The sequence below is a fragment of the Peromyscus leucopus genome, chromosome 8b, assembly GCF_004664715.2.
Source record: "Peromyscus leucopus breed LL Stock chromosome 8b, UCI_PerLeu_2.1, whole genome shotgun sequence".
Classification (NCBI taxonomy): Eukaryota; Metazoa; Chordata; class Mammalia; order Rodentia; family Cricetidae; genus Peromyscus; species Peromyscus leucopus.
The window spans coordinates 36,600,700-36,618,666 of NC_051086.1; the positions used below are offsets into that span (position 1 = coordinate 36,600,700).

General features: G+C 56.1%; 1 protein-coding gene across 2 annotated transcripts; it reads right to left on the bottom strand.

Moving 5' to 3' along the window:
* Window positions 1-265: 265 nt before the first annotated feature.
* Pdlim4 (PDZ and LIM domain 4) lies at window positions 266-14,354 on the bottom strand. 2 transcript variants are annotated; one of them, XM_028879990.1, is made up of 7 exons: window positions 14,177-14,354; window positions 9,067-9,218; window positions 5,387-5,465; window positions 1,448-1,629; window positions 1,097-1,260; window positions 692-809; window positions 266-575 (listed from the first exon to the last, which is right to left on the bottom strand). In XM_028879990.1, exons 1-7 carry the CDS (start codon window positions 14,267-14,269, stop codon window positions 371-373), a joined length of 993 nt encoding a protein of 330 aa, XP_028735823.1. In that variant the 5' UTR covers window positions 14,270-14,354; the 3' UTR covers window positions 266-370. The 2 variants fall into 2 exon arrangements, with proteins under 2 accessions (XP_028735823.1, XP_028735824.1); XM_028879991.2 differs by lacking the exon at window positions 692-809 and having other exon boundaries at window positions 406-575; window positions 14,177-14,345.
* Window positions 14,355-17,967: the final 3,613 nt, after the last annotated feature.

Below are 17,967 nucleotides of genomic sequence, written 5' to 3' on the forward strand. Positions count from 1 at the left end.
CCTCATCTCTTGGTTCTCAGCGATCATCTTTCCTGACCTCACCCAGGCCAAACTCCTTGTTACACCGCAGCACCAGACCTCCGTATTAATGGAACTATCTCTTACGACTTAGTCTACCATCCAACCTAGGCGCCCAGAACAACATAAAACCCGTCTGGCTCACCACAGAACCTAGTGTGTAGGACAGGCCTGGCACCTGAACTGGTCTTACAGGACATTGGAGCCTTGGCCTGCACTGGAGGTTGGCAGGCCAGACACCAACTGGTTCCAGGGCAAGCAGAGGGACTTTATTAGAGAGGCCAGGAGGACATATATTTACACGGGCCAGGAGGGGACATTAAATGAAGCAGGCGAGGCAGGATTTCCCAGCTCAGACGAGTTCCACCTTGGCATTGGGGTACACGGCCACCACATCATATCCCTCTGGTGGCTTGACTCGTGCCTTAGCATGGTTCTCACAGTACAGCCGCTCATCTAGGAAGAAGTATCCACGCTGCTTGAGATTCAGGCCACAGTCGCTACACATGAAGCACTCGGGATGGTAGAGCTTGTCCCTTGCCTTGACGATGGTTCCCCTGATGTGGGGGAAAGAGGGACAGATGACTGACATATTCTAGGACAAACCTCCACCAGGACCCTGGAGAACAGAGGTGGCGTTGAGGCGGTGCTGGTGGGCAGGGTGGGTACTCACACAATCCCGTGGCCACAGCGCGTGCACTCTGGTAGCCCCTGCAGGCCGCTCAGCGGAGCACCCAGCTTGCTGGCTGCTGGCTTGAGGTTCCTGGGACCACCAGTCCCAGGCCGCTCCCCTGAAATCCAGAGTGCAGGTGGTATGAATGGGGCAGGTAAGATAAGAACCCCACTTCCGCAGGATGTTGCTTCTGGGCCCTGGGTCAGAAGCCTAGAGGGGAAGCACTTGGTATGAGGTAAGGGAGAGCCACATGGTGGTCCAGCGGGAATCAGAGGGTGAAGGCACAGACAGAAGAGGGGCAGATGGCTGGAAGGTGTGGATCAGTTGGGGTTGGAAGTGTGGAGGGTAAGCTGGGGTCCTGCAGGGAGAGGGGAGGCAGATGAGATAAGGTGTTGGGAGCCTTACCAACTTCGCCAGCCTCTAGCATGCCTTGCAAGTAGCGGAAGGATCCAGACTGCTTGGGTTCCGAGGCCGCTGGCTCTGCTGGTTCCCTCAGCATCTTGTAGACCTCTGAACCCAGGTCCACCCTGCAGTCTCGGTTCCGAGGGAGAACCCTGGCTGTGTCCGCACTGGGCAGGAGAGAGATGGAAGGCTGGAGTGGTAATTCCAGTCTTGGGTTCTGACAGCCTTTTAAGTCAGACTATAACTATGAGAGGCGCCAAGATCAAGCCTTAGGGCCCAGGATGAAAATGGCTGAGATCTGATGGATTAGGATGGGTCTGGGTGTGACTTCAAAGGCCTGGCCTCTGTCCTTACCTGGGAGGTGGAGACACATGCAGAGCGCTCATCTGGGCTGGCAGGGTGACCTCATTGCTGCTGCCATTGTGAGGGACCGGAAGGCGAGGTGACTGACCGTATGGCGATCCCAGGCCTGATCTGTTGTCTTCCAGCCCAATCCCAGAGACCGAGGACCGCCTGCTGGTGGCTGGACTGCCATCCTGTAAGAGTGAGGCCTGAGGCACTAGGGGGCCCTCTGACCTTTGACCACTCCCGGTGACTCCCCTCCTCCCCCCTGCTATGCCAGGCCTCTGTGTCCACTGTGGACCACTGCGTTGACCTCTCTAGGCTATGGTAATGGCACCAGGAGCCCTCTGACCTCTGGCTGTTGCTGTTGACGTGGACTTTCCTCCACCCTGCTGTGCCAGGCCTCTGTGTTGGTTAGCTACCTCTGTTCTGACATTTCTTTTCTACCCAAGCAGCAAAGGGGTCCGTGGCTGGAAACACAAAAAGGGACTCTTATCCTAAAGCCAGAAAGGGCCCCAAGAGCTTGCGCGAAGGCCCTTCAGAGGGAAGTCTGAGACGCAAGGGTGCTGCCCTGAGGTCAGCTTCTCTGGGCCTGCATCCCATTCCTGCTCGACACTCTTGTAGCTTTCCTGGGGAGCAGCAGACAAGCAGTAGATGCAGCCTAGTGTCTAGGGTTGAAAGAACTGGGGTGAAGAGTGGCCTGAGCTTGCCCCTCAGCCTGTAAGGACAGGGTAGGGGCCTTGGGGTGTGGGTCTGAACAGGGTCTGGGTACCTGTGTCCATGCAGAGTCCAAAGTGGTGCTGCTGACCTCAGCCCACAGGCACACAGCCTGCCCACAGCAATAGGAACCAGGGCACACACCCTCTCACAAGGGCATTTAAAGACACACACATGGTAAGGACAATACACACACAGCAGCCAATCTCCCGACATACACCTTTATTTGCGTATGCTTGTCATCCTGGGGAAGGCCGTGTGGCTAAGCCTGGGCTGGCAGGTGAAGTAGCCTCATTTAGGGCATAAAGCTCACGTTCAGGCCATGGGTGTGTCCCAGTGTGGGACATGGTGTGTGTCCCTTTCTGCTCTGCAGTGTGGACAGGGAGCCTGGGGGAAAAGGAAAGGGAAAGTTCCCTAACAGGAAAGAGACCAGCTGGAGCTCAGGCAGTTCCTAGCACTGGAACAGTCTAGCTTGCCAGGCTCTGCCTTGATTACCCCTGATCAGCTGGGTAGGGCACCTCTTTCCCCCTCAAATCTCAACAAAGGCAAGAGGCCTGCTGGCCAGCTAGGGCCCTATCGATGCTGCTGTGGCGGTGGCAGCGGCAGTGGCAGCAGCAGCAGCAGGACCCCTGGTCCCCAGTGAAAGGTCCTAGAAACCTGAGCGCTCTCACACATGTGTCTGCCGGGTAGACAGGCAGGCAGGACGGACGGGGCCTCTAATGGGGACCAGATGGGTTGTGGTCGGTAGGGGTATAACTGAGGAGGGGGCGGGGCTGAGCGCTGCACGAGACTTCAGTGGAAAACGGGGGAATGGGAGTCAGGAAGCAGAGGCTGGGAGGATGGAGGTCCCTCACTCACCCCGCCCCCTCCCGACACCCAGCAGGGTGTGGGAGCTGACTGCAGGGTCATCAGTGAACTATGGCCCCTCCCATGGCCACCCATGCGGCAGTTTCTCTAGGTCTGGACTCAGCGGTGACCTCGTGTGTGTGTGTGTGTGTGTGTGTGTGTGTGTGTGTGTGTGTGTGTGCAGCTCTGTCACCCCCTGGTGTACGTTAGTCGCCTCTCTGATCCTGCTTCTTCCCCTAACCAGGACAATGTGATGGTCTCGGTATCATGGCTGCTCGGGATGCAGTACTCGGGATGCAGTACTCGGGATGCAGTACTCGGGATGCAGTACTCAGGATGCAGTGGGGTGATGGATTACACCAAGTGCCGAGCAGGTGTCGGGCTGGGTGGCTGTCGTGGGAGTTCCTGCACGCCCTCGGCCGGCAGTGTCCCTCCCGCACACCTGACGCTCCCCGCTCTGAGCTACAGCCTGGTACTGGTGTGCTTGGTGAAGTCTCAGAAGAATGTCAGCGAGAGGGTGGCTAGACACAGGACACCCACCATGAACGGAGGTCAGCACTGCAGCCACAGGGGCAGGTGGCTCTCTTCAGGGCCCAGTCTCAGCTCCCAGGGTTCAAGGCCCCACCTCCCATCGCCCAAGCTCTGCTTCCTCCACCCTGGGTGGCCCACGTGGGCCTTGAGAAAAGAGGGTCTCCCGTGGCCTTGCAGAGAATGTGGTCCTAAGGCTGCAGTTACCTGCCCCCTTCCACTAGGGGATGCATGCCAGGGGTGCCCTGTGTTGGCCTAGGGCTAAGTGTGGTTCCCTCCCTCTCTGCCGGTTCTAGCCGGCCCCACCCCCACACTCAGAGGGTGGGAGCAGAGTGGGGACAATGAGCCTTGTGTCTGTGCTCCTGGGGACACAGCCCTGCCGGGGGTGGGTAGGGTGTTTTTGTCACCACCCCCACGGAGCCCACGACCTTTTAAGTACAAAAGTGGGGCAGCAGCTGGGGGAGCACTCTGTTGTGTGTGGAAAATCACTCTCCTTACAGTAAGGGCCACGCTGCAAGGCACAGTGAGTGGCCTTTGCAGGAAACCCTGAGGAAAAGAATGGGGGGCAGGAGATGCTGCTCTGCAGCCCTGGCCACCGGACCCTACAGGGAGGCCACTCTGTAGCCCCAAGCCTCCCAAGCCTATAGGGGAGCCATTCTGCACCCAGCCTTCCAGCCCCAAAGAGGAGCAGCCCCTGGCCCCGGTCTTGGTCTCTGGCGATTCCCTCAGCTCCCAACCACGTCTGTGCTGTCCGCTCAGCACGGGTGCCCTGAGAAGAGCGGGGCTTCTCACAGCAACTGCCCACCTCTGTTCCTTGTTGCCTGGCTGTTTTCTGCCAAATCTGTCCTCTCCTCCCTGCCTGCAGGACCTCAGATAGAGCAAAGAACGCTTCTAAGATCCAGATGTTTTCCAGGAGGAGCTGAAGTCCGGGACAAAGGACCTAAGAGCCTCTGGGTAGCTGTGTCTCCTCCATCCCTACCCTCCTCTTTCTGCTCTGCTCTCTGACCCACGGCCTGGGCTTGCAAGTGCTTGCTGGGTAATTTCCTCTTCCCACACCCTTCTGTCTAGGTCCTAAGGTCTGGGCTTGGATATCCTTCCTCTGGGGAGCCCTGTCTGGCTTCTGGCTGAAACCTCTTCTCTCTGCCCCGGTCCTTTTCCTTCCGCATGAAGAACACAGACAAAAGCAGGCTTCTCATGTTGAGTGTTCTCCATTCAAGCTACACCACAGATTAGCCCAGGATCCACCTTGTCCAGCCATGGAGCAAGCTCTAGGTGTCTGAGTCTGGTGCACTTGGCTACTACCCCTCTCATGAGATACTAGCATCCGGGGTCCCTCACTCTCCTGAGCACAGGGCAACAGCTGCCACTTCCAGGTGACACAAAACGAGAACTCTCCAGCCTCAGACAGAGTACATAAGGCTGGCACAAGTCAGGAGTGGCCATGGCCTAAGCTCACCCACTGCTCTAGGCTGCCACCTCCCCACCCCCCGTCTCTCCCCAAGCCTGTTGACTTCTTTTTGATCTGGCATCTCTGGGTATGGGAGTAAACCTTAGCTCAGTGTGTGGAAACCCTGAGCCAAGGCCTAGCCCAGACCCAGTCCGTCACAGGCACCCTTGCCAAGAACGCAGGATTACTCGGAGTCAGGACAAGCCCCCTGCAGGTGCTCACCACCTCAAGAGCATGCGCCAGAGGCAGGCATGGCCCAGGGCAGCCTTCTGCTTCAGTATATGTCCCTGGTCTCTCTCTGAGCATCAGTGTGAGAAGTTCACTAGTACGGGTGAAATCTGGATCATGCCTAGTTCCTCCGCCCTGGTCTCACTCTGAGCCAGCTGGGCCAGGCCAGCAGTGTCTGTACGTACCTGGGACTCAGGGTCAACGTGGATCCTATGTGCTTGAGCCTTGTCGTCAAGGGCACTGGGCCAGTTCTTGCTCTCAGGCCTGCAGCAGGAATTGGGGTGGTGAGATATGTCTGCCTATGGTCGGTCCCCCCCATGCCTGGGAGTCAGGGACAGGAGGGCTTAGGCTTGGGGCTCAAAGCAGGGAGAAGGGTGACGGCTCAGCATTTCCCTGTTTAGCACAGTGGTGTCTCCTGACGCAAGGAGCCACCAGCTCAGGTCTGCCACCCTCCTGAGGCAGGGCTGTGTGTTCCCTTCCCGGCCAGCGGCCTCACGCCTTCCCGATCTCATTCCTGAAGAGCTTGCCGCTCAGACACTTCTCTCCCTCTCTGTGGCCTCAGATCGCAGCAAGGCAAAGCCAGGCCTCACACATGGATTCGCCGGGAGCCAGTCCATTCATCCTCTGACCTCCATAGCCTCTGGCCGGGGCCTGGGTGGCTCTCAGGGAGGTGAAATGGAGGCTGTGGGGGAGCACCTCCCTCCCGCTGCCTGCCTCCACCCACTCAGGCAGAGTCATCACTGATGTCTGCCCAGCCCAGATGGGAAACAGGCCATTAGGAAATTCCTGCTTCGCCATAGAAACCAAAAGCCAAACAGCACTCAGGAGGGAGAAAAACATCGTAAAGCTGCCATAAGCAGGACAGGCGGGCCTAAAGGCTACGGGCCCAGCCCTGCCACTCAGTAGCTCTATGAGAGGCAAGCCAGGAGGGGGTGTGGACCGTGGGTTGGCAGGCAATGTATAGCAAGCCTGGTTAGACTGAGGAAATAATGTCCCTCAACTAAGAGGCCTCCTGGGGCTCCTCAGAGCTCAGTCCTGTCTCCTTTCTCTTGTTGGCTCAGGGATTTTTTTTTTTAAGTCTCTCTACGGAGCCCTGAGTGTCCTGGTATATAGACCAGGTTAGCCTTGAGTTTACAGATATCCACCTGCCTCTGTCTCCCCAGTGCTGGGATTAAAAGTGTGCGCCACCACACCCAGCTCAGTGATTTAATACTGTGTCCACACTGACTCTGCTCCCCATCTTCTGGAGGTCAAGCCTTGGCTCACAGCCTTTGTCTCTAGCCACTCAGCTGGGTTCCTAGTGACGCCTTTAAAATGGGTCTAACTACATCTTCTACCTACTCTGATATGGCACACCAGGGAAGCCTTGTTTGGCTGTTTATATTTTTCTAAACATCTGCCCAGAATAGCCATGCCTGGGGCCTGAGGGTCAGAGCACAAAGTCCCCAGTGCTGTGTGAATGACCCAAGGTGTCAGATAAGAACGGAGGGCTTAGTCATGTATCGACCTCTACTTCAGGCTATGCAGGTGACGCCAGCTGTCCATCGATCAACAAAACGAGAAGCAAAGGTTGGGCTATGCAGAGGTACCAAGGGATGGCAACAGAGACTACCTGTGGCAGAGTGTAGTTGGCATGAGGAAGGTCCTGATCTACAGAACAGGCCCAAGAGATGTGACGTGACGTGGATTATTGGATGCCTGCCTTTGGCTCCATGTAAGATAAGTCCAGAGGGAAACAAGGGCTTTCCTGCACCTCTCAGTTTGGGGGGTGGGGGGAGCTGGCAGAGCCCCAGAGGCAGGGAAGCTGCTCTAAGCAGAACGCCAAGTCCCTCACGTAGCCAGGTCATTAGGCTAACCCTCTGCAGAGCCTACAAAGTGGGTCGGAAGATGTGTGTTGTGCCCTGGCATAAGTCCTGAGGAGTGAGCTGGACGGGGAGCAGGGACAGAGGCCTTGCAGGCAGGCCCAATAGAAAGAGGGTTAGGCTAGGTAGCCATGTTGCCAAATCCCCCCAAGTCTAGTGTGTGCAGAGAGGGAAAGCCTTGGGTTTTCACTCTGACTGAGTGAGCCTGGCACTTCCTCACCACTCAGTGTCAAGATCACAAGGCAGCCCCTGATGTGGGACTGGAGAAGTTTAGGATCGGGGGTTGGGGGTAGGTAAAGCACTTGCTGGAAGGCAGATGGCCCTGTCACATGGGCCACGTGCTCTCATCAGCTCCATGGCCACATGGCGTTCTGAGACTGTAATTCCCAAAATGCAACAGGGAAGTGGCCTCCTGGCTCCCTCCATGCCTAGATTGGAACAAATGACCAGGGAAGGAAAGATGGGGGACCTTCACCCCGCTACCATCCCTGACATCATTCTCTCTGGGAATCTCCTGACTCAGGACCCTTTGAGCCTCCCCACAGCTCTGCCATCACTAGGGCTGCCCTCATTCAGCGAGAGAACAAAAGCCAGAGGTGAGTCAGGGCCCAGGAACCCAGCCAAGCAGGGAGGCCTCAGAGGCTACTTGCGGGCAAAGCTTCCCCTAACCAGCCATGCCTCAGTCTGGCAGAGAGTGAGGAACGGGATGTATGGGAAAGGAAACACAGGCTCATGGAACTCGTGTGGATACCTTAGATAGAAGGGTCTAGATGAGGCTGGGGAGTGCTCTGTCTGCCAAATGGAGCATAGACTTGCAGCTGGGCTGCTCAGAGTTCAGGGAATGTCCGAGATTCCTGACCTCAACAGGGACCTGGTCACAGGCCAGGCGCAAACAAGGGCAACCTTATAACCCTCCTCATCGTGTTAAAGGCTCTGAACCGACGGATCAATCTGGCATGGGTTAACTGTTTTGTGGTTTGGGGATGGTTTTCGCCCACACAGATCCACAGGGGGTCCTGGAAAGTCCCTGTTAGCAGTGAATGTGGCAAAACTGAGCTGTGTCTCTGGGCTCGGGCAGGGAAGGTGGATGGAGAGATCCTACTCAGCTAGAATTGAGCCAGCTGCTCATGGGAACTGGTTAAAGAGCCAGGGCCTGAGAAAGGCAGAGGCTTGAACCTTCATCCCAGCACCATCTTTGGGACACAGTTACCTGGCCCCCACCCCCATCCCTTCATGATGGGGCTGCACAGCGTTACATGGTCCACAGAAGGGAAGCTTGTTCCAAATCCAGATTTAACCAGAGCAGAGTCATAGGGCCTGGTAAAGACAGCTGTTGAGGCAGAACAGCTGTGGGATTGGTCAGAAAGGTTGGCAGACACTTGAGGAGAAGAGAGAGGGAGGGAGGAGAAGGAACAGGGGAGGAGAGGGAGAGAGAGAGGGAGGAGGGAGGGAGAGAGAGAGGAGAGAGAGAGAGAGAGAGAGAGAGAGAGAGAGAGAGCACTCTTACTCGCTATGGCCTGGTTATGTGACTTTAAATGTTCTCTACCTTGCTACTTTCATCTGTAAAGTGGGCCTACACTAGGTTTTACATTTTTAAGTTAATTTGAAGATGAGCTGGTCAACAAACTGTCCCCCTTGGAGGAGGAGAAAGGACTGATGTGGTTTTTGTTTTGAGATAAAAACAAAAAAACTCCGTGGCTCAGGTTAACTTTGAACGCCTGCTGCTCCTATCTCAACGTTCCAAGAACTGGGATTATAGGTGTGTGCCCCCCAGCTCAAGATCTTATTTCTGCTGCCACAAGGGCAACAAAGCACGCTGAGCTAACCTGTGCTAATCAAGCACCATGACAGCACCAACCCCTAGGTCTGGGCCCCGATGGGGTGCTTCGAGGTGAGGCAGAAAGGCTGTGTGGGCTCAGCTTCCCAGGCTGGCCAGCATCGCCCCCCCCCACACACACACACCATGTCCCCTCACCTTTCCAGCCCAGCCTGCCCACCTGTACCTGCTCACGGAGAGTGTGAGGTGGTCATGGCAGCCTTTAATGCGGTTCTGAGCTTCCAGGTGTGTCATGAGCTCTGTGCTCTCGCCGTTGATGGCTTGGATCAGGTCACCCGGGCACAGGGCAGCCAGGGCCGCTTTGCTTCCAGCATGAACCTGTGGTCAGACAAATCACGTGGTTGGCACAGTTATCACGTGGCCTCCTGCACTAGACTCCCTTCAACCTCAGAACCTGGCCGGTGTGGCCTCGTGCCAGCGTGACCTGTGGGTGGGCAAGCCAAGAGGCTGGCTGAGGTCCCCTTGTGGCCTCTGATTTCAAGGCCTGTCTGCAGCCCCTGCAGACCTGGTTACATGTAAGGATATATGAGGGGCTTCTTCTAGCCTGGGGCAAGTGGGATGCTACTTTATAGTCTGTGTAGGGACACTAAGACATGCAAGGGACACTCAGACACACAAGACATGTATGCCCAGGCATGCTCGGAGCATGGACATGTCCTAAGCATTTTACACTGACAATACCCTACTCAGGCAGCCCTTGACCCTACTTAATGATCTATTGATCTCACCCTCTCATGCCCACCAAACGTTCACCTGCTCCACCATGCTATGGTTACCCCATCTAAACACCTGCAGGCACCAGACAGCACTCCACATCTTAACTTCCCCAAATGCTGCTCCTTCCAACTGGCACTGGAATCTTCTGATTCTTTAACCCTGATTACTAACTAGCCCACTCCTCCGCTAGGCCTCAGTGCAGAGCCCAGTTCCTCTGAGAGTACCTCCTTGTGCCCTCATTACACCCCTGCATTGCCGATGCATCGTTACAGTTAAAAAGGGGAGGTGGGTACATCACCTCCTTAGACAAGTTCAAAGCCATCCAGTTCCAGCTACCAGCCTGGACTCTAGGGTTGTAACTCCATCTCGGCTTCCCCTGCAGGACCCCTCGTGTCCTCTATTGACTCAACAGACTCAAGCACTTTTGGTCATCTGATGAAGGTCATGTGATGAGGGTGGGGGAAGACTCACAGAGATGTCTAAATAAGAATCCTGGGGGACTGAGGTGGCAGGGCACCCTGGAAACAGACTGGGAACAGACAAGGGGGTCTTCACTCCAGCCTAGAGTGAACAGCCAGCACTTCCCTGTGGCTTGAGACTTGCCAATGACCTTGTTCCTATCAGTGAGCCTGGGGGTGGGAGCTCCTGGCAACCCGGGCAGGCTCAGCTCAGCCAGTTTCTAATAGAGAGTGGACAAAGCCAGGTGCTGGCAGTTCCTTGGCTAGAAGCTTGGTGTGGGCACTGCCCAAGCTGCCTTGCCCTGAAATAGACTGCCTCAAGAAATATTCTTTCTCCCCCTTCCTCCTCCCACCCCCCATGTGTATACGTGTGTGTGTGTGTGTGTGTGTGTGTGTGTGTGTGTGTGTGTGTGCTCGTGCGCACTCGCCTGGGTGTGCATGCGTAGAAGCCAGAGGCTGGCATCAGTGGCTTCCTCTGTTGCATGATGCCTTTGTTGTTTTGAAACATGGACTCTTACTGAACCTGGAGTTCACCATTTTTGGCTAGACTATCTGGCCAGTGAGCTTCTGGGATCTGCCTGTCACCACCTACCCCAGTGCTAAGGTTACAGGCATGCTTTTCCATATCTAGCTTTTTTTACATGAGTCCTGGGGATCCAAACCCAGATCCTTATGCAAGCATTTTACCTACTGAGTCATCTTCCCAGCCCTGCACCTGGCTTTTTTAGGTGGGGGCTGGAGATTAAACCCAGGTCTGTGTTTACACAGCAAGCACTTTACCAACTGCGTTATCTCCCCGTTTTGCTCAAGGAAATTTCTAAAGTATGCTACCCTAGCCAACGAGTCCACCATACATGTTCACTTGCTGGGCTTGGGCACCAGACGCTTGCACAAGCCTGTCCTCTTGGGGCAGGTGCCCACTTGGCACCATCCGGTCCCATTCTCCTGTCAAGATTCTGCCAGCGCTCCCCGCTCTTCATGGCTACCTGATCTGTGCCAGAACTTTGCCGTATCTGGCACAGGGGTGACCTCTCAGTCACCAGGTGAGGCCAAAGCTGTTCTCATGCTACCTACAGATGAACAGAGAGGGGGTTGGAGCAGGGGCACCTCGGTCCAGTCCCTCCACTGGACAGGAGTCTTCTTCTTCAGGGCTAGCTGGCTACAAGATGACTCAGGCAGCACAAGGGGTGCATTCAGGTCCCTGTAGGTGGAGGAAGTTCCTGGAAGCAGAGGTGGCTGGGATGTGGCCAGCTCCATTGAGCTTGGGGAGTTCTGGCCAAAGAGGGAGCAAAGCCAGGAAACCATGACTCCCAGCTGCCCTCTGCACGCATTGTCTCCCGAATTCTCACGGCAAGCCCATTTCCTAGACTAGGCAACCGAGGTCCAAAGAAGACAAAGAAATGTTTAATTAATAAATGGCCGAGTCCGAATTCTAACGCAGGCTAACTGGGTCCAAACCAGAGTTTACACTGTTAACCACTGTGCTTCTCTGCAGAAAGGAAGAGTGTGGAGATAACGCTCCAGGTGGAAACCCAGCATTATAATGGCTTATCTAAGAGAGAAGGAGGTGTGACTTGTAGCATCATTAGTGAAGGGAAAGTGATAGGGACCAAGTAAGAGAAGTGGCAGGGACCAGATATGGGTGGGGTCTATAGGCCCTGGGGTGAGACCCTGGCATTTCTCACGGGGTTGGGAACCATGGAACATTCTAAACAAGGAAATCACTGGATGTGGTGGAATTTGGTCAGTCGTCCAGCTGTGCCGCACAAGATAACCAGACAGACAGGGGAAAGATGGGAACAGTGAGGTCAGATGGAAATCTGGAGCATGAGTCAGCCCCTCACCTGCTGCATTCCAGACCCTGCTGTGCCCACTGCAGAAGCCTGTGGTGGGTGGGAGCCACAGAGGGTCACATCATCTCCCCAGACAGTCACAGCAAACTCCAAACAGGCCTGGATTCCAGCTCACAGTCCCCTTCTCTGTGTATTGTAATTTCTCCGTGCCTCAGTGTCCCAATCTACAACATGAGGCCGAGAGTCTAAGGATTGTAACAGGGACTTCCAGAGTCAATCATGGCAAAGAATATCTCTACAAGAGGCTGGGCAAAGAGCAATGCTCATTCCAAGGACTGGTTGCTGGGAAGGTGCTGGTACCAACACTCGATAGGGTGGGGCCTGGCAGACTGTGATGCTTGGAAAAGGCCAGTAGTCATTACAGTTTGCCTATAAGGAGGAAGCCCTGTACACTGTTCTTGGGGATCCTAGAGGCTACCTGGGCAAAGACTGTAAGCTCCTAGCCCAGCTTAATAATCAGCCCCCTACTGCCTATATGAGACTGTCCCCTTCTACTGGACTCTGGGTAAGGGGTGCTCTGGAAACAGAAGGGGCTCTGGGAGGACACAGGAAGCGATCTAGAAGCCCTTTAGTGAGGACACTCCCACACATCACCAGTCCCTGTACTGTTGCCCCTGAGGTACCTGCTAGGCAAGTTGTGGCCTGTGTCTCCCCAGCTCTGTAAGCCTCCCAAATCCCCCCCTAACCCAGGCTCAGTCATCCCGGCTCCTTAGGTCGGAGCTACTACCACATGGCTTTGGGGGATAAAGAGGATTCCTCTCTTCCAAACTGTCTGTCCACCAGGGGCCTGGACCCTCCTCCTACCAAGCCCCCATAGTGCCAAACAAGGCCGGGGCAGCCTCTGCTGACGTGTGGAGGCCTTTCCCTGTTGGACAGGCAGCCGCGTGGGCAACAGATGTCTTAGCTCTCAGCCGCCTGCAGCAGTCAGCCGTGGCCACTGAGCCTGTCAGCGGCCTCACACCCAGGGTGCCTGGCCCGCTGGCTGGTCTAACACCCGCACGGGTCCTCCTCTGCAGATACATAGCATGACCCACCAGACAGACGTAGATGCTACACACACACACACACACACACACACACACACACACACACACCCTCCGCCACACACACCCTCACTCAGAGTGGGGATCTCTAGGGGGAACAAGGAGATGCAAGTCTCCTGGATGTGCTGAAGGCAGACCTCACTTGGCCCCAGGGACCTGCTGGTGAAGACAGATGTGGGAGGCCTCCTAGGACAGCTGGTCCTGCCTGTCACCCAGGCTCCCAGATAGAGGATTCCACGATTCCACACCCACAGGGTGTCTATCCCTTCCCAAGAACTGAGAAGTCTCTAAAGCTTGGCCCAGCCTTCAGGGCCAGGGGAAGCAGCAGAGAGGGAGAAGGGGGTCCCCCAGAACTCAAGGAGCCTCTGTGGGGAGAAGGGATGTCCATATCTGTCCTCCCTCTGGACTGGGAGCCACCAAGGGCAGAGCCTGGGTTCTCTTCTCTTTTGGCTCCAAATCTGGGGAATCCCTGCCTGAGGGCCTGGGCTCCTCCCCTGCTCTACCTTCAGACCAACTATCTCTCCAGGGCTGTGCCCCTTTCTCTTCCTCTTCTGCCCCAGGTCTAGGAGCAGAGCATGGTCCTGGGACCCTTGGGGACCTGGACTAGGGCTGTACTGGTCCCTGGTTTGGTGTTGACTTGTAAGGAGGGGGAGCCACACCTCATCATCTCCCCTTTGCCTGGAAGCCAACAGTCCCTCTTGGTCACTTCCCCTAGAGTGACTGAGGTCACGGAAGAGAAACTGAAGTTCAGAGTGGGGAAGTGGGTGGACTTCTCAGGACAGCAGACCCTCTAGGGTCACCCAGACCTTTGGTAGAGGAAGACGGCGGCTTTCAGTTACTTTGCCCCAAAACTTTAGGCAGGATTGGGTCTGAGGAGTTTCTGGGCCTCTGTAGAGCTCTCCAGACTCCCGGCCCAAGTCTGAGGGTTCTTCCCCAGCCCACAGAGACTTCCCCTAAAGAAAGTCAGCGGGAAGCTGGTGTGTGAACTCTTGGGGAGTCTCACCACCAAATGGGGCAGACTGTGCGGGGAAGCGGGGTGGGGCTGCTCTGCTCTTCTGGAACTCCCTTCCACGGCACGCAGGTCACCCAGACCAACCCTCTGCTTTCAAGCTTCAGACACGTCGAGGATCTGGGTCCTGGGTCTACCACAAGGACAAGGTCTCAGTCCCGGGACCACCCTGCTGCCCCGCGGGGGTCGTACTCACCCGCGAGATGGTGAGGGGCGCGCTGAAGTCCCGGCCGCCCACCAGGCGGAAGCCCCAGGGTGAAGGGCCGCGCAGGGTCACCGAATGGGGCATCGCGGGCCGGAGCTACAGCCGGAGCTGGAGTCGGACACGGAGGAGTCGCCGCCGCCACTGCCGCCGCCTGGCCGCCGCGCCCCGCCCCCGGCCTGCCCGCCCCCGAACCCCCCTCCGTGTCCGCGCCCTGCGCACACCGATTGGCCCCGCGGACTCCCGACCCTCCCACTTTGGGGGCTCCGAGGACCGCCCCTCACTTTCTCAGGCTGCACCCCCCGCCCGCTTACTGAAACCCCCCACAGAATAGGGTCCGCTCCGATGTCTGGGTCCCGCCTGGCCGCGGAGCCGAGCCGGCTGTGGAAGCTCAGACACCCGGCACCGGCCCTTTGAAGTCGCTTTTACGGGCCGGTGCTCTAGCCCGGGGAGGGATGCAGGGCTGCGGTGGCTCTGATGGGGGATGGGGCCGCGCCTTGTGCCCAAACCACTTCCAGGTTCTGGCGGGCCGACCTGCCTCCCTACCTCTGAGCATGTGGAGCCCTCTGAACAGCACCGCTGTTAGAACCTTGGGCCTGAGTAGCCCTGGACTAGGGACACAGACCCAGGACAGCAGCCAGCAGTGGGTCTATTACGGGGGTTGGGGCTGGGTGTGAGTGGAGTAGAAACGGAAAGGTGACCAAACGAGTTTGCAGAGGCCAGGCTGATTTCCTAGAGGAGTTGGCCTCTTTCTGGCATCTATATGCCAGGTGCGTGATCTTTCCAGGTCTCCCGCTTCCTGGGCCTTCTCTCGCTGCCATCTCCCTTGGAGCGATCTTGTCTGCAAGGAGTGTTGTGTCTCTTGGCTTTCCGGAAAGGAGAGTGGCTGGAGCAGTATTTGGAAGCACTCCCCAGGGCCCTCCTCTCCCCACGGGGATGTCCTTTAACAGCTTCTGAAGGTGCCATAGTTTGTCCAGACCACTCTCTGGGTACCTCAGTCTCACCACATCAGACATCACCTGCTTCTCTAGATCCAGAGGAGGCTCCTAGCTTAGTTAATATTCTTGGCAACCCTTCGTGTGCCCTCTTGGCTGAAGATAAGAGTCAGGATGCTCACAGGGTGTGAGGTGTGAGGGACTACTAGATCTTCAACATCTGGCATAGAGAAGCACCTATGGCTTGAGAGGTACAAAGTATGGATGTCCCATCCAGGGACATCTTCCTGGTGGGGAGGGTACTGCCATCTCCTCAGCTGGGAGAAGTGAGGTGCGTGGTGTGTGTGTCACTGATGTATGTTGGAGTGGGGGTGGGGCAGGGAGGAGGGTACATTGAGAATAGACATTGGGCCCACCCTACTGTGTGCCAGAGGAGTTTTGTGCTTGGTCCCAGGCAAACATGGGCCCCACTGGGACAGACATGGGTGAGAGGTCGTTTTTCTGCACTGTCTCTCAAGGCTGTAGACCAGAAGCTCCCAGCAATTAGATCCCACTAAATGCAGTGGGATGAGTTCAGCCACAATTTATCACTGGTGGTCCTGAGGGTTGAGCCAAGGTCAGAGACCCCTCACCTGGATTCTCCAGAGCCGTAGCAAATGTGACAGTGATGAACCTCGCTGGGGGCTGAGGGAGAAGAGCAGCAGGTAGTTCTTCAGGAATCTGTGGAGGTTCCCAACCAATGCGCTCCATAGTGGATTCTGGAAACTTTCCTCAGACATTCCTGCTTCTCTCTATTGATTCATACATCTGCAAGACCTGCCATCTTCCTGTCCTGAAATCCCTCATTACTGTGTGAGTGTGTGTGGTGGTGTGGGGGGGAGAGGTTCAGTCTTCCTGGCCATGACCTTGCTGGCATTACAGTCTTTCTTCAGAAGCTTCTCTCACAGGACTGGAGATGAGGAGGAAGGGAGAAGAAGGGTGGTTCTAGAATCTGTTCTATAAAGTTCCCCATGCCATTGTGCAGGGCCTGGGCAGCTTAGAAGGATGCGGGTCCATGGCTGCCATCATCTACATGGGCTCTTGGTGACTCCTCACCTAAGAGCATCGGAGGCCCACCTCTAAAAAGCATTCTCCCATAGGAGAGAGGCCTGAGTAAGCTGTGCTCCTGGGGGGTGTGTGTGTGTGTGTAGTCCTTAGCAATGGTCATACTGTGTGGCTATTCCTGAGGTAGCTTGAGGTTGGAACAGCAGGTCAACTATGCATCAGGTCCTATGGCCTCTCCATCACTCCTAAGACCCCCTTCATGAAGGTCTCAGAGTTCCCTTCCAGCCTTAATGGTCCTGGAAGATTGCTGTGTTGCTGAATCCCTATGGTGGTGGTGTAACAAGTCACAAGGTAGCCATGAAAGCTAGAGGCTTTCTCAAGGTGAGGACGGGTGGTGGCTGGTCACAGCTCACCTCTGTTCTAGTGACTTCGTGAGTCTTCGGGCATACGGACTACCGAGTGTGACCAGACTGTTCATTTCATGCATTCCTCATTCATCCAGCAAAACTGTGTTAAGTGGCTTCCGTGGGCCAAGGCCTGGGGCTGCCAAGGGTTGGGGTTGAGACACCCGATGAGGACAAGAACTGTGTCTATCTCACTTTTCTCCAATACCCAACAGAGAACCTGGCTGTTAACATTGTCTATGGTAATGCCATAACTGTTATGGGAATCATTATCTTAGCTTAGACCTTGGCCATGATTCAAAAAGAGACCAGGAGGGTATAAGGGGGCTTAGAAGAAGGAAGACTTCTGCTTCTGCTTCCTTAGAGACCTTAGCGGCCTTGTCCTCCAAGGGAGCCCCAAGTGGCTCAGGGCATGATGCCCAGGCCCTCGGTATAGCCAGGACTGTCCAAGGCCAGAGGAAACCACAGTGCTCTTTCCTTGATGGGTTGGCAGAGCTGGCAGGCTCCAGCAGGAGCAGACGCCCTTGGGAGCTACCCTTGGGCCTGAGCCGAGGGCGAAGCGGGAGGGCGGGACCGGAACAACTTCAGGCCTAGGGAATGCTCAGCTCAGACTGTCCAGGGGTGCATGCAGCCACGAGTAGGGTAGGGTAAAGTTGATGGGCCTGCTCACACTTGAAGTACCTTCGTGTGAGGCCACAGTGCTGGCCAGAGGACTAAGACACTGACCTGCTGTGGCCTAGTGGTCACTGATCTGTGGGTGGAGCTTGCTCTATTCAGGCTCAGCTCCCCAGAGCCGAGGTGTCCCTGCTTCAAGATGCAGCTCTCTTCCCCCAGCCACTAGCCTAGCTGGAGAGCTGCATCCTTGGAGGCAAGTCCTTTCCTTTTGTTGTGCCCAATCCACAGTTCTGACCATGGCAGGATTCCAGAGAGCCAGCAGAGGAGCGGACTGAAAGAGTCCTGCTTCTGTGTCCTGTCTGGCCCAGCTCCAAGCCATATTACCTCTGGCTCCCCAAGGTTATATCTCTCAGTAGCCTGTGATGGAGGTCAGGTGCTGGTGAGTCTGTAAGCGCATAGGACAACGGGTCATGGGAGGGCTGTTTGGGCCTCCTGAGGGATTAGAGCTTCGGCGTTGTGATAGGGAGTCAAGTCAGGCCCTAGGCAGGGTCTGGGGACTCTGCAAAGGGTAGACCTCCAGAGGCATGGAGCAGAAGGAAGGAGGGCTGGAGTGGAACAGCCTGTAAGGTGGCTTGGCAACTATACCCAGCATGCCCAGGGAGGACAAAACTCCATCAAGAGCGCCGCTCAGCTGGCCTTTAAGCTGTGTTTGGTTCCACAGAACACAGAGGAGGGCGTGGCTGTGGCTAAGGGACTTTCCCAGCTCCAGTTTTATGCCATTTAATCC

Coding starts and splice junctions, on each gene's coding strand:
- Pdlim4 (XM_028879990.1), bottom strand. CDS start 14,269: ATGCCCCATTCGGTGACCCTGCGCGGCCCTTCACCCTGGGGCTTCCGC. Junction 5,466..9,066: donor CTCACACTCTCCGTGAGCAG/GTACAGGTGGGC, acceptor TTCCTGCTGCAG/GCCTGAGAGCAAGAACTGGC. Junction 576..691: donor CGCTGTGGCCACGGGATTGT/GTGAGTACCCAC, acceptor CCCCCACATCAG/GGGAACCATCGTCAAGGCAA.